This window comes from Rhodnius prolixus, unplaced genomic scaffold, assembly GCF_049639745.1.
Source record: "Rhodnius prolixus isolate KJV_2025 unplaced genomic scaffold, Rpr scaffold_1, whole genome shotgun sequence".
NCBI classification, from domain to species: domain Eukaryota; kingdom Metazoa; phylum Arthropoda; class Insecta; order Hemiptera; family Reduviidae; genus Rhodnius; species Rhodnius prolixus.
The window spans coordinates 53,007,084-53,020,963 of record NW_027411581.1 but is presented as its reverse complement, the minus strand read 5'-3'; the positions used below and the strand labels follow the sequence as shown (position 1 = coordinate 53,020,963).

Sequence of the window (13,880 nt, the reverse complement as noted above, 5' to 3'; positions counted from 1 at the left end):
ATGATTTATGTATGTATATTTTGTATAACAAATAAAGGTTTATTATTATTACTCTACAATGTGTATAAAAAAAAACTTTTTTAACTTTGTGGGAAGTCATTTTAAGTAAACAATATTACTTTGACAAAGGTTCTGTGTAGATCCAAATACAAAACTAAAGCACAAATAAAAGTTTTGGCATTTACACCTATTTACCAACAAAAAGAAATAATTCATAATCGAGAGCTGTCATTTAAAAACAACTTTTATTATAAACAAATTACATGTGATTACATTACATGATTTTTTTTACAATTACATGATTTTTTTTACAATTACATGATTTTTTTACAATTACATGATTTTTTAAGTATCAAGCAAAGCACATGAAATACAGTAAAAGCTCCTTATTCGCGCTTCCTTCATTCGCGTTTTCACTATTCGCGGATTAAAAAAATGCGACCCAATTCCTATATTCGCGGAAGTACACTATGATAATAAAAGGATTCCAATAGGTATCCAACCCAATATCCTTTGTAAATGCCGTCAAATGGACTAATAAAAAAAGTAAAATAGATCTTATTACAACTTTGCCTAAAGTATGTTGTTAAATGATATCGCCGAGGACTTTGACATAAGCTGCCTTCGCCGCGATCGGTGATTTTGAGAATGTAAACGCACAGAATGAAAGCAATTGTTCGTGATCCAGCAATAGAAAAAATGGAAGTGGCGTTGTCATTATGGATCGAAGACCGCAATCAAAAAAGGGTGCCCCTGAGTGGTCCAATGGTCCGGGAGAAGGCAAAGTATCTTTACGCTCATTTTAAAGAACCTGATGGTAGTTGTAGTGGCAAGTTCAAACTTTGACTGCAAACAAAAGCTTTTAAAAACTGCCAAGCAAGAGAAAATTACAAAATTCTTCAAACCATTGCCTAAGCCTTAAGATAATTAATCAAAATGTTCAAAAACTTCAATTAAATTGATTTTTTTGTATATTTGTTTTTTTTTTATTTTGTCACCTAGGAACGTATCCCCTATAATCCCATATAAATTACCATTCCGTATTCACGGTTTCTGTATTCGCGGCATATTTATGGAACATATACCCCGCGAATAAAGAGCTTTTACTGTACGTATCTAGCTGAAGGAGCACATTTTAATCCATTTTATGATTTTGTTTTGTTTTGTTTTCAGTTCATTATACATAAATGTATTTTTAATTAAAATTAAACTTTTATCTGTTCTGTTATTAATCGAAGTAAGAATTGCCCCAGCAAATTTCTGTAGTTATAGTGTTGTCCTCTATATATTTGTAAAAATTGAAAAAACTAAAAGAAAAGTAAAAGCCTGTTGGTTGTTTTGAGTATAATTTAAACTTTTGTTTTTTACAATTTATTCACTTATTTTTGTAATATTGTTTGGTCGGATTCACAAATCTATTCATTCTTTAAGTTACTGACAGAAATACTGTTTTTAGTTTTATATACTAAAAACATTTACATTTGTTTCTTATATTCTTCTACAAATGTTTGATCCAAATAAATTATGGTTTATTCTAATCTTATAAAAAAATAAAATAAAAAACTTAAAGAATAACTATGAAAACCAATCATATAAACATCAGGTACCGGCCAAAGACTTGAAGTAAACAGATACATGAACATCCTTGCTTTGGATTGAAACGACTACTTGGATTGATGAATTACGACATGGAATCTTGTTATTCAGTGGTTATTTTTCGTTCACATCAATAACTTCTGCTCTTTCATCCATGGCAAAATTGAACATCTGCAATTTTAGGAAAAAAGAAGTTATTTACTGGGAATTAGGGTTTCTCTTCGGTTTTCCCTCACGAGCGAATTTAAGTTGGCGGCAGGACAAGATAGTAAAAATACTCTTCTCAAGTGATATTTCCCTCTAATCGTTTCAATAATTTAGATGAATTTAGGCGTCCCGCAGAACGTTAGGTAGGTAATGGAATTTAGAGTATTACATTAATTTGAGCTTTAACTTTAACTTGAGTAAAAAGTTAGAAATCAATTTTTAGAAAGAAGGAAGTGATCTTTAAAGCTCGGCAGTCTTACAAAATTTAATTGCATTTCGCAAAATTTATTTATTTACATAGGCATTAAATTTATTGTTAATAAAGTAAGACCGAGAGCAGTTTAGGTTTCAGTCATTGTCAGTTAGTTTTCTGTCCAAGTTATGGGTATTGTCCAGTTTGGTAGTAGAAAATCTTGAAGAGTGTGATCTGTCTTGGATATGCAGTCTTGGAGTGTTGTTACATCTATTTCACACAAATCTCGGAGCTCCCTACCTTAGTGGCTGTAAAGGTCTGAGTATGGACGCAAGAGAATTGTTGTTTCAATGGTGTCCATCTGTTAATTAGGGCATAGATTTGTCTGAGAGATTTTTAAGGTACTTTCAAGATTATTTTCATAATTAAGAACTTTAGCATTTTGTCTGTTGCTTTCCATTTTACAAATTTACAAAGTTCTAGTTTAGTAAATTTTATGGATGGTAAAATAGCAGAGAACCCAGTCTTTTAGTTTCTCTAATGTGAAATTTAATACTTTAGAAGAGCTGGCAACGTCTTACAAAAGGAAGGTATCTCTAAAGTACGTGACAAATTCAGTGTTACTGAATGTGGATATGCCAATTATTTGACTTCACTTACGTTACCGTAATTTTAAAGTACTTGCTGAGTCAAACTCTCTACATCAAACAGATTAATCTACTTCTGGTCAGAGATGATCAGCACAAAACATTGATTGGAAATTCTACATTTAAATTTGAACTTCCTTCAGAAATTGAAAACAAGAGTTTTGTTATTAATTTATTTTATTCATTAAAAAAATATTCTATATATCATGTTAGCAATGAATACCTGGAAGTTGGCTGAATATCCAGGGTAAGTAGTAATGTACGTTTATGTTGAGCGATGGGTCGGCCGAAGCACAACCCGATCCATAACTCACAATGCCCACCACGGTATACAGATTAGTTAGATATTTGTAGAAGTATAATGGCCCTCCAGAATCGAACTGAAAAAAATTGAATCATAAGTTCAACAATTGAAAACTAGATCCTAGTAAAGCTAGCTGAAGTAGTAGCCAAGAAAGTAAATAGGTACATTTTCACAGAATAACTTAGGATTTCCAGCTCGTTAAGGTCTGAAGTTTGTCTCCAGATTTCCGACCACTTTTTTCAAGAAATTTAAAGGTCAATAATAGTAAATAAAGAGATATTTTCAGAGATATATTTTCAAGATTACGCTTAGAAAAATGATTCGAAGATTTTATTCCAAGATATCTAATGAACTTAAAATTCACATTTTTTTAAAAAATTAGTAGCTATTAATCGCAACAAAATTTTTTGCTCTTGACACTAAAAATAAACTTCTGCTCGCATTACTCGTATAATGGCTTAAAGTAGGAACACAATGCAATGGAACATCCTACTGACCTGACAAGCATCCTTTCCTGGTGAGTATGCACATAAATGTTTTTCGGGTTTGAATTTATAATCATATACCTGGGTACAGTTTGAGTCTGGAATTATCTGTAAACTTATTTTCTGCAATTTATTGGATATTGGTCCACCATTTTCTAAGAAGCCCCAACCTGCAATTGTAAACAAACAAACGAAAGTAGTACTTGTTAGAATATAGGAAATACATTATTGTAAACAATTTTGAGCATTGTCTTAACGTTTTTTATTTTATAAAGTTCATGATTCGAGAATCCTTGGGGACAGTAGATGAGCCATTTCTTTTCATAGATCATGCTGTCATCAATGCACACTCAATCTCAATTACCATTACACCCATTAAATTTTGCCTACTTTTTGTGAAAAACACTTGAATCTATGTATGCTACGTCTTTTAGGGCATCATGGCTCAGACACAATTCGACCCTTTCTACATATTGGAGCAGTAGTTCCCAAATACCCTTAGTCATTTAGCTCATGTTAATCATACCTGTAACTATTACATATTTCCTCAGAAGATAGTTCTTGTCTAAGTTAAATGGTAAACAGGCAGGTCCAACTCTAGAACTATATTCAATCATTGTTTCTGTCACCATCAGGGCTATATCATTACCGTCACTTGATGGATGAAAATATGGATGAACTATAATTTTACTTATTTTTAATAGTTTTGTTGCATTAGTTTCTGCTCCTGCAACAGGCGTTTAATAAATTAGTTAAACTCTGATTCCTATTTATATTTTGCACACCTGTTTTAAATATATATTCTCTAGTATAATGTATAAGGGGCAGAACCGTACATTTTACTGAAATAATATTGTACTGTAAACGGAAGCCAGAAAACTACTCTCCCAGAAACGTTAACCCAATTTATCTGGGAAGGGTTTCAAATAAAAGATGTTATTAACATGAATGGAACGAGTTTACAATTAATAATAAAAAATTTAAAAATTCATTCAGTAATATGTCTCCGATTTAAACCATTTTTTCACTTCAATACCTATCTCTTGTTTCGAAACGTTGTCTTCCTGGAAAGTTTTATTTTTACCGCTGGGTCTGAAGCAGCGGTAACTTTAAGCATCCTCCAAAATTGCTCTTTTAGATACTCTGCAAATATAACTACTTGGCCAACTACATCAAATCAAGTAATACTAAAAGCTTGCTATTAATTCATATTAGGTTAAATAGAATAGTCGTCAAAATATATAAATAAAGCGCCTTTAAAGAAGTTTCCGAATATGTACACATTTTCCAAAAATTGCAATGAAATGTTTGAAGACAAATCCCACAGAGATTTTGAAAATAGCGAAACTTCACCAATATTCTCAAAATTCTACCTAAATACTACCCAAGACTTTAGTCAAATGGGCACATTTTTGAGCAATATATTTGGGATTTTCAGAATTAGCCAACTATGCTACCCGTCAGAAATGGTATTCTGGAGATTGTAAAACAAGAAACCGAACTACTGAACAAACTCCTTCGAAGTTTAGTTCAATTACACATTATGGAGGACTAGAAGTAGAAGAAAAGAAAAAACTACTTGAAAATATTTACGTGTGCTCGTGTCATGTTCGCCAACTAGTAGTCCATAGTTATGTGGATTAGAATCTGTTATGAAGCAGTGTCCAGCCGTCAGTGCCACAGTTCGAGCAATGATGGTCGCTCCACACCATTGCACCCTCCTGGGAACATGCACGGCCAATGCCATGGATGGAAATTCATTGATTCCTGCATCCGTTCCTCCAACAATTCTGGTCTTAATTTAAAAATAAACTTATTATATTTATAGTATTTATTCAAAGGAAGAAAGATAGGAAGGCGCAGATTTATTTTCACCCAGTTTGACGCTCTGAAGAACGCGTCAAATTAGGTTGATTTCACGCAAGAATGATACGAATACAACAATTTGCAGCAAACTACCGTGGTTTAAGTACTTGCAGACTCGTGGGGCAGTTTTTACCCCATTCCGCAAGCTAAGAAGAAAGTGCTTGGCCAAAACAAGTAGCATGCAAAAACAAAAATCGAACAGATAACCAAAACATAAGGTTGTTCTTAAAGGGACGGAATATGGAGAAAGTATTTGAGAAAGACCGAACTGGACTGCTCCCAAATGTGGTGTCAATAGCAAACGCTGACATGATGCAAACCATTCATGTGGAGAAGATTAATGGGGATGAATCTTCTGGTGCGATCATGTCCTTCGTATGAGGGGCATGCGAACGTTTTGGAAGAAGAAGAAGGAAATAAGATAAAATAAAAAGGCTCAAAATAGGTTAAGAAGTTGACGGAAGTCACAACAGCGCTGAGGATTTGTCAATATTAGCATGCTGCTTGGATACTTACAACGAATTATACTTTATGAATACTTTAAATGATGCAAAATTGATAACCGAATTTAAAACATTTACTTAAATAAGAACACGAATGGAAGCGAAATTGGGTGAGTACATAATGCGCACCTTCCAATCCAACTCATATGGAATCTGCATATAAATAACTTTTATTTATTTATTCATTACCGAAAAAGACCAACCACAACCACATTGTTTTGTATGGTTAGCTTCAATTACTGGAATCATTTCTGATGTTACATCGCAGCTGAAGATGCCGCCCCACGACCTGCAAAAACAAGATAGTTGTTGACTAAAATCAGCCTTCTTATGAAGCAAGATATAACAGAAAGTATCTCCACAGGGTGTTCATCTCAGCTGTAAGTGATCTATTCCAGTAGAAACTGTGACAGATACACAAAATAGTTCTCTTACTCTCAATCTAGGATTGTACTGCCATCGCTAGGGTACGATCACCTGGTTCTTGAAAACCAGAGGAAATCATTTGCAAAAACAACTGGCTAACCTGCACCTTGTAGGAAGGTTTTCTTGCTCTATTTTATTATTCTTGAGCCCCTGAGCAGATTTGTGACAGGAAGTAAAGAAAATGGCGTATACCATAACTTATCACCTTATCGCCGTACTTATCACCTTATCACCGTACTTATCACCGTTGCAATTTCTAATTTGAGGTTTAAGAACTTTGACATGTTGAGCCTCGTAATATCATGCCAAGATAAAGACTAGTGGGTTTTGGCCAGGCCATCGTAAAGAGGGTAAGCTTTATCTAACTAGTTCTTTCAATAGAAAACCATCTTGGACTGCAGCGTCGTAAGGGAGCAGGAAACGCTTTGTTATCCTTTAATAATGGAAATTAGTGCTAAGGAATTCAACATGTTCAAATTAAAGTAATGATATTGATTATAATAATAATAATATTACTGACAGACTTCCATAACAATTTCTAATAACCATTTTTTCATACTCAGAAATAAAAACCCCAACTGTATTACCTGTGAAAACCCATTATCAAAAAATCTGCTCGTTCGCAGTACTTCTCCTAATCAAGGAGTCAGAGAAAATAAATATACAAACAAGTAAAAAATTGTTTTAACTTTAAACTCGCAGTTTACCAAACAGAAGAAACGAGTTGAAGTCTGATTTCCGTTCCTGTTGCAGAGAAAGGAAGGCAATACGTCGTGGAGTCACGTAGATCTCCTGTGGTGGTTACAGCCAGATAGTCCAAACAGCGGTTTCCATTCTACGAGGTGAACAAAATTTTAAATAAAAATAATGTAAAGCAATTACAGTATTTAAAGCATTTACTGTAACATAACTTGCTCTTACCAAAAATTACGATTCTCTATCTAGTTTCTAATCTATAATTTTCGTTAAACTACGAATTTTAAATCATGAAACTGAATATTACACCGAAATGACACTTGGGAGGGAAGAACTGAGCTAGAATTAATTTTCGTAAAAAAAATAAATAAATAAATAAAAAACCTACTTAAATAAAAGTTAGAGATCCAAATGTAGATTAAACAGAAGTTAGGGTTTATGAATACAAAATTATTATAATTATAAGGTGCGGGTCCTATACCCTAAGGTACCGTTGCCTGAGGAACTGATCGTAGATTCCATCTTAGATGGTCTTACAGGTAAATTCTCCCATTCGTAAAAGTCAACCACTCTTTTTTGAGATAGATTTTTCTGGTTATAAATCTAAAGCTTAGAGATAATCCTAAGGAGGCATTTTTGAGTAAAAAAGTGAAGAATTCATTCAGGAAAGAGGAAGGTATGGCCGATTAAGGGATTTTCATCGAAAACCTTCAACCAGGTTCTCAAGGGTAACCAAAAGAAAAATAAATTTAAACACTGCGTTTTTTGTTGTTAGTTTTGGTTTTTCCTAAATAAATTATCCTGAAACAAGTTAAAGCCTGCTTTACGAATAGAGTATGAAATTATTTGGTGCAGTTTATGAGAAAATCATTTAAAGAAATTTCCACACAAATTCTCAGTAAAAAAATTCATAATTTATTTAATATTGACTGTAACCAACATACCGCTAACCCATCATTTTGCTTGGACGAATTTCACACCCTTGTTAATAGAAGATTCTAATCTGTATGCTTTACAAATGTAAGGGGATTTGCATGCTTGGTTTTCATCTTTCATTTTACATAAGACATACAAATTTATGGCCTGTTCTAAATCAAATCTCTTGGACGCTTATTAAATTTGGACAAGTGTAAATTACCTGTGGCCTCATAAGTCTTGATTAACGGATTTATTATCCTTGACTAGTATTTGGCAAGATATATTTACAAATTTATCTTCGAGAAGATGATTCCATGTATAAATCCTTATCTGTGAGGTTTAGTGAAGTAAACTTTTTGGTAATAACCATCTTTAAAGTCTCCTGAGTTACAATAAATGGTTTTTATAAATTTTTCTGAGTATGGGTGTATGAATATCCGTCATAACTAAGGCCAAAACATACCAGGAACTTCAAATTCGAACCTTAGACGTTATCGTTTTTGTTCAAAACTTTTTTTCTGAAAATAATTATTTAAGTGAAGCTCTAGGTAAAAGCTGAGCCATCGCTTCCCTTTCAATGAATTATTTTAGCATAATGACATACAATATTGAATCAAAATACTTTTTTTGCACAAATTATATGATCAAAGTAAGTTAGTTTACATGAACGGCGGTAAGAGAAAGTCAGTGAAAGACTCCAGATATTTTATTATTGAATCATTAGGCTGAACTAGTGAAGGACTTAGGATGCATCCTATCAAACTGACACTTCAGAAAAGGAAAAAAATATCATCAGGTTAGATGCAAAAAAAAAAAACTAATTGTCATAACACAATGAACTTACCACAGGCAATTTCACATTTTGGCAGTACAATATAACACGATATCCACTCCTTGTTGACATTTGCCACGAACAGTTAAGGTTAGGTGGATATTCATTTGGAAAGGAAGGATTATTCAGACGATACCTTTGGCCAGGTGTAATGTACTGGGAATAAATGCATTGATTCTGACTCCGTGTTGTCTCCCATAAACTTAGCAAGGTTGTGGCTGCATATATGAACTTGTCTGAAACACAAATACGATGATGATTTGGCTCTTTGCAGGCGATCAAAAAGATAAAGCATTTATTTATTAAAATCAATTTACTTTTCTATAAACAAAACAAAAATTTATGGAACATTCTCACCATGGACTATTCCTTCAAACTCGAAATTTCAGCAACTATTTGATTCTCACTAGTCAAGATGTATGATAAAAGTTTGGTGGTTTTGGTTGATTTACTTTCATTAGTATTGTATAATAAAGCACGCAAGTACCCATTTATGGTATGATATGTAAATCTAAACTGCCTGCAATTTTTTTTAGCGCTTGTTCGAGGATCCCTTTCTACAGCTCTTCCTTAGGTCAAGTTTCATCAAAGGTGAGGCCCCTAATTTCAAGGCTTAACATATATCTTTTTTCCAGAAACTGTGTCCCTAGTGAGTTGTCTGTGCTGTTTAGTGCTGCAGTGAATTTTTCGTGTTGTTCTTTTTCTTTTTACTCAACTCCTTCTTGACAAGACTCGTATACTTCTTTTACAATGAATTATAGTTCACATGGTAAAAAACGAGAACTGACTAGTCAGCTTGCGAGGCCTTTCGTTAGTAAAGACCTCTAAGATTCCTAAAAATGCGAACTTTTTGTGAAATAATGGCATTCTAAATTTAATAAAATCGAAATACTTCCTATTATTGGCAATAAATAATTTTATTGCCAAACGTATAAGTGAAAACTTTGAATTTGTTACGTAAATAAGAAAGACAAAGCAGATATGAGTGTTGACTGATAATACTAAAACGAAACAAATAATGGCTAAACAACAATAAAACAATAAATGTATTTAGAGAGCAATAAAATTAAGGCAAAATAAAATAAACATACGTACAAAAATAAATTATTCAATTATATATGTATGCTCACATGTTAAACATAACAAACAGAGAGATAATTTATCTTTTACAAAAAAAAAAAAGAAAAAACTGAAACTAAATAAATTTAAATAAAAACTAAAGTTGTTCATGTTACTAAATATTAAGTGTTAATTGGTTACGGCCTTAATGGTATTGAGTATTGAATCATTAGAGTTATTGTTCTTTTTTAAACAACTTAGCATAAAGATAAAAATGGATTTTTTGGAACCTAGAGCGTAATTATGATGGGTTATCGTGGGTTATGATGGGTAATTTGGAGTAGAACCTGATTGCAGCTGTCATCAGTCTTTACAATTTTCTTACAAATATTTGGGACTTTTAAGGATCGTCTCAGCTGTATTGACCAATTCCACTCCTCTTCTTTTTTTTACAGGACACAGGACTTTACTTGAATACAGAATACAGACAAAAGTTAGCAACTAGGGCATTGCTACAGAAGAAGTAAAAAGTATATAATTCGACTTATCGCCTTTTCTGTATAAGTGTTGGACAGGGACTCCAAATTTCCTAAAGCTTTGCTTGATGATGTTGATGCCTAAGAAGATTCTGCAACGAGGTTATCTAAGGCTTCCATTATAAATAGTTCAGATTTCAGTTCCCAAATGTTTGCGCATTTAAAGTCGTACTTCCCTTCTATATCTTGATCATCTTTTTTTCTTGAGTATTAAGTATCCATTTCTTCACTCCCAGCATTATGAGTGTGTCTTGATTTCAAGAGCTTTTAACTCAATTCTTATTGGCCAGATAGCTTCCGTACCAGGATGTGGCCAGATTATATACTTCATTGCCACGGTAGCCGAGCGGGTTAAGAGGCGAGACCTGCAAAGCTAATATGCATTGTGGTACTGGGTTCGATTCCCGGTCTTGGCCTTGGATTTTATTTAATGGTTAAATGAGAAATAGTAAAGTACGTTTGCTATTCGCCTCCGTCCACGACACCTAGTAAATGGTAGTTGGACGTTAAGCCCCGCCTGAAATAATAGGCGATTACTTTACTTTACACTTCATTGTTGATAATTGGCATAGAATTCGGGGAATTTTGTTCAATTCCCGTAGATAATAATGTTTTACATTATTCTATAAATAAATTTAAAGAGAACGCTAGATTACTGTACCTTTAAACTAGATCAAGTTCATGGGAGTTAGTTCTAGATTATTAGCATGTTACCATCATACGAAGTAACAATCTCCTGTGATTTGAAGACCTTTTAGTATGTCTTGGATTTGAATGTCTAGATATTTGAGTAAAGATTACTATAATAAAAGCTCACCAATAAAAGTAGTTTGAAGAAATTCTAAACGTAAACTTGTAAAAATTCTATTGAAAGAATAACAGAGCAAAATTTGTTTTAAAACTGATTATAAAAAAGGTTGTCAGCCCGGCTGTAATCTAACTCATTAGGTTTTCTCAGATTACAAGAGAAATTGAATCATTAAAATTGAGCACAATGATCTTAAGAACAGCCTTTTTGTCTTACTAGATGATAGAAAGTATTTGCGATCACGTCAAATGTTAGAAATTGTATTTTCTTCTAAAACACAACTTTTGAAGTCCTTCAAACTAGGCAATAATGCTTTTAGGTCATGATGTTTAGCACTAAATATTTTTCAGAACTTCGGCATAAAGATTTGTTTCTTTCTTCTAAAAAGCTCAAGTTCATAGAAAAATAAATAATAATGTAATGCAGTATAGAGTAGATGTCGAAGAAATAAATAAATTTAATAAGTTTTGATTAGTAAAAAATTAAAATGTTATTAAGAGATATGTACTGAAATCTAAACGATCTATTCAGGCTCTCTTATCATTATTTGTTCATATAATAAAGGCGTCAGAAAAATGGACTAAGTATAATTATGGGAATGATTAAGTGTGATGGTGAGCTACACATTGTCTGTGAGTTAAAGTGAATCCAAATGATTGTACCCACAAACTAAGGGTCTGGTGAGATTTTCTGAGCCACTCGAGTAAGAGTAAGAGTGCTGTTCATATCGTTAGGATGGGATATCCTACTGGGATGCCAAGATCTCTGAAGAAGTGGCTGGTCTATTTCCCACCACGCGGTTCGAAATAAAATTAATTTGGTGCATTTTATATTTCCAGTGCTGGTTCTAACTTAACATTGCGGTGGTATGCATACACCTGAACGGAATATCAAATTGAAATTTCAAAGATCTTCCGATTCAATACTAACAATATGTGCCATTATTTCCAGCCTTAACGAGACCACGAAACCTATGTGCTTCAGAATAAAAATAAATTCGCTAATTTTAGAAATGCTTTAGCTTGTTATCAGAAAGCCATAAAAACATCAATTACTTTTATGTAAAAATATATACATATTACAATACACTACTCACGATAAAAATCCATTAGCGATAAGCCGTATGTTGTATTTACCTTTGCGCACAATTTAAGAATAACATCGCGAATGAAATGTCACAGCTGTATAACACCTCTGTTAAAAGAAATCTTATCACCTAATATAATGAATTTGAATAACAATAAAGATTAAAGCAAACCTGGCATTTCCCCACCAATTTTTTTTCTTTTTATAGATTCAATAATTATAGAGCAGTTAAGTCGCCTAACTGCTTAGTGCGCATGTCAAAATATTTTACTATAGTTTAGTTGGAATAGATTAACATAAATTGTGCGTGATTTAGTTTTGTGCGGAAAGTTTCTAAATTTCCGTTATCTTTTTGGAATCTTTAAAAGCTTCTGAATTTTTTGTTAAAATTAAAATAAGTAGCAAATTTTGGTGGCATTTAATTTTTAGTTTTTTATGTTTTTTCATTTACTAAGGAATTGTAAAATTTATCTAAAAAGATCTTTGTCTAAAAGATAAAACATCCAGATCCGGTTTGAGAGGCTATGCAATGGAGGACATTGGGTGCTGGTGTTGGTGGGATGAGGAGCAAGACTGAGACCCAGACCCAGAGATGGAAAGAGAATTGTTAAAAGGTCCTCATTTTCTAAAAATTTAACTGGCGAGGAATCAGTGAAATTTTCAAATTTAAAGATCTTGTAACGCGTTGATTGAGCATTAAAAGCACTCTAAATCAATTACTTTCATTCCAACCATTCAATAAGCAGTATAGATTAGGCTTACTTTGAGGATTTTAACGATAGAACTTTTGCCGATTGTTCCAATTCCTTTTATTAACCATTAAATAAAATCCAAGGCCTAAGACCGGGAATCGAACCCAGTACCACAATACATATTAGTTTTACTGGTAACGCTACTAACCGCTCGGCTACCGTGGCGCCTCACTTCTCTTATAATAATACTCATATATCTTAGCCATAAGTTACCAGAACCCACCACCAATAAATGTAATACCCACTTAATTTTATAATTATTATCGATTAGAATACCCGAAAGATTTGATTCTCAATTTCGGTTCACATGTGTGTGATTAACACTCTGGCAACTGAATAAATATTTTTTCTCCTCCTAAAGTTATCAGAGACTAAGTGGTTAGAGCGCTAAACTTTCACTGTGATAATTCGGATTTAATATTTGTAAGTTAGATTTCACTTCAATTTTTAATGTTATATTGAAGAAAGAAAAAAAATTATATTAAGCCTAGCCTTTGATATAGTTAAGCCAAAAATTTGAGCTTCAATCCTTGCTCTCTGTACTTATATGGTGAACATGTAATTATCTAGTCTGAAGACATTTTTCACAATTTAAAATGATTGCATCGAGAGAAAGTTAATCAAGAATTTCACCCCAGATTTTCTTTTACTTTAGATTTTCAGATGAAAGATTGTAGTTGAAATAGTTTAGAAATTGACCGTCCAGAAGCAGCACTGTTTAAGAAATGTTAGTTCAATAATTGGCCTAAATTTTATGATTCGGAGGACTTGTATTTCTTCCTGGTGTGGAATTTTAATTTTACTTTAAAGCCTTCCACAAAATATTCTCCAACTCTGCATGTTACTTTTTATTTTCTTTCAGTAATTGGTTGCATAATGTTATTCTCTTCTAAAAAATTCTATCCCAATTGTGCTATCAGCAGTGGCTCATCTCTATATTCTATTAATGGTTAATTTTAAAAAGAA

General features: G+C 32.8%; 1 protein-coding gene across 2 annotated transcripts; it reads right to left on the bottom strand.

Moving 5' to 3' along the window:
- Positions 1-226: 226 nt before the first annotated feature.
- LOC141449737 (venom serine protease-like) lies at positions 227-12,330 on the bottom strand. 2 transcript variants are annotated; one of them, XM_074119441.1, is made up of 9 exons: positions 12,173-12,330; positions 8,686-8,909; positions 6,935-7,062; positions 5,991-6,090; positions 5,026-5,227; positions 3,959-4,159; positions 3,445-3,602; positions 2,867-3,023; positions 227-1,767 (listed from the first exon to the last, which is right to left on the bottom strand). In XM_074119441.1, exons 1-9 carry the CDS (start codon positions 12,183-12,185, stop codon positions 1,745-1,747), a joined length of 1,206 nt encoding a protein of 401 aa, XP_073975542.1. In that variant the 5' UTR covers positions 12,186-12,330; the 3' UTR covers positions 227-1,744. The 2 variants fall into 2 exon arrangements, with proteins under 2 accessions (XP_073975542.1, XP_073975553.1); XM_074119452.1 differs by lacking the exon at positions 12,173-12,330 and adding an exon at positions 8,991-9,673.
- Between the last annotated feature and the right edge of the window lie 1,550 nt (positions 12,331-13,880).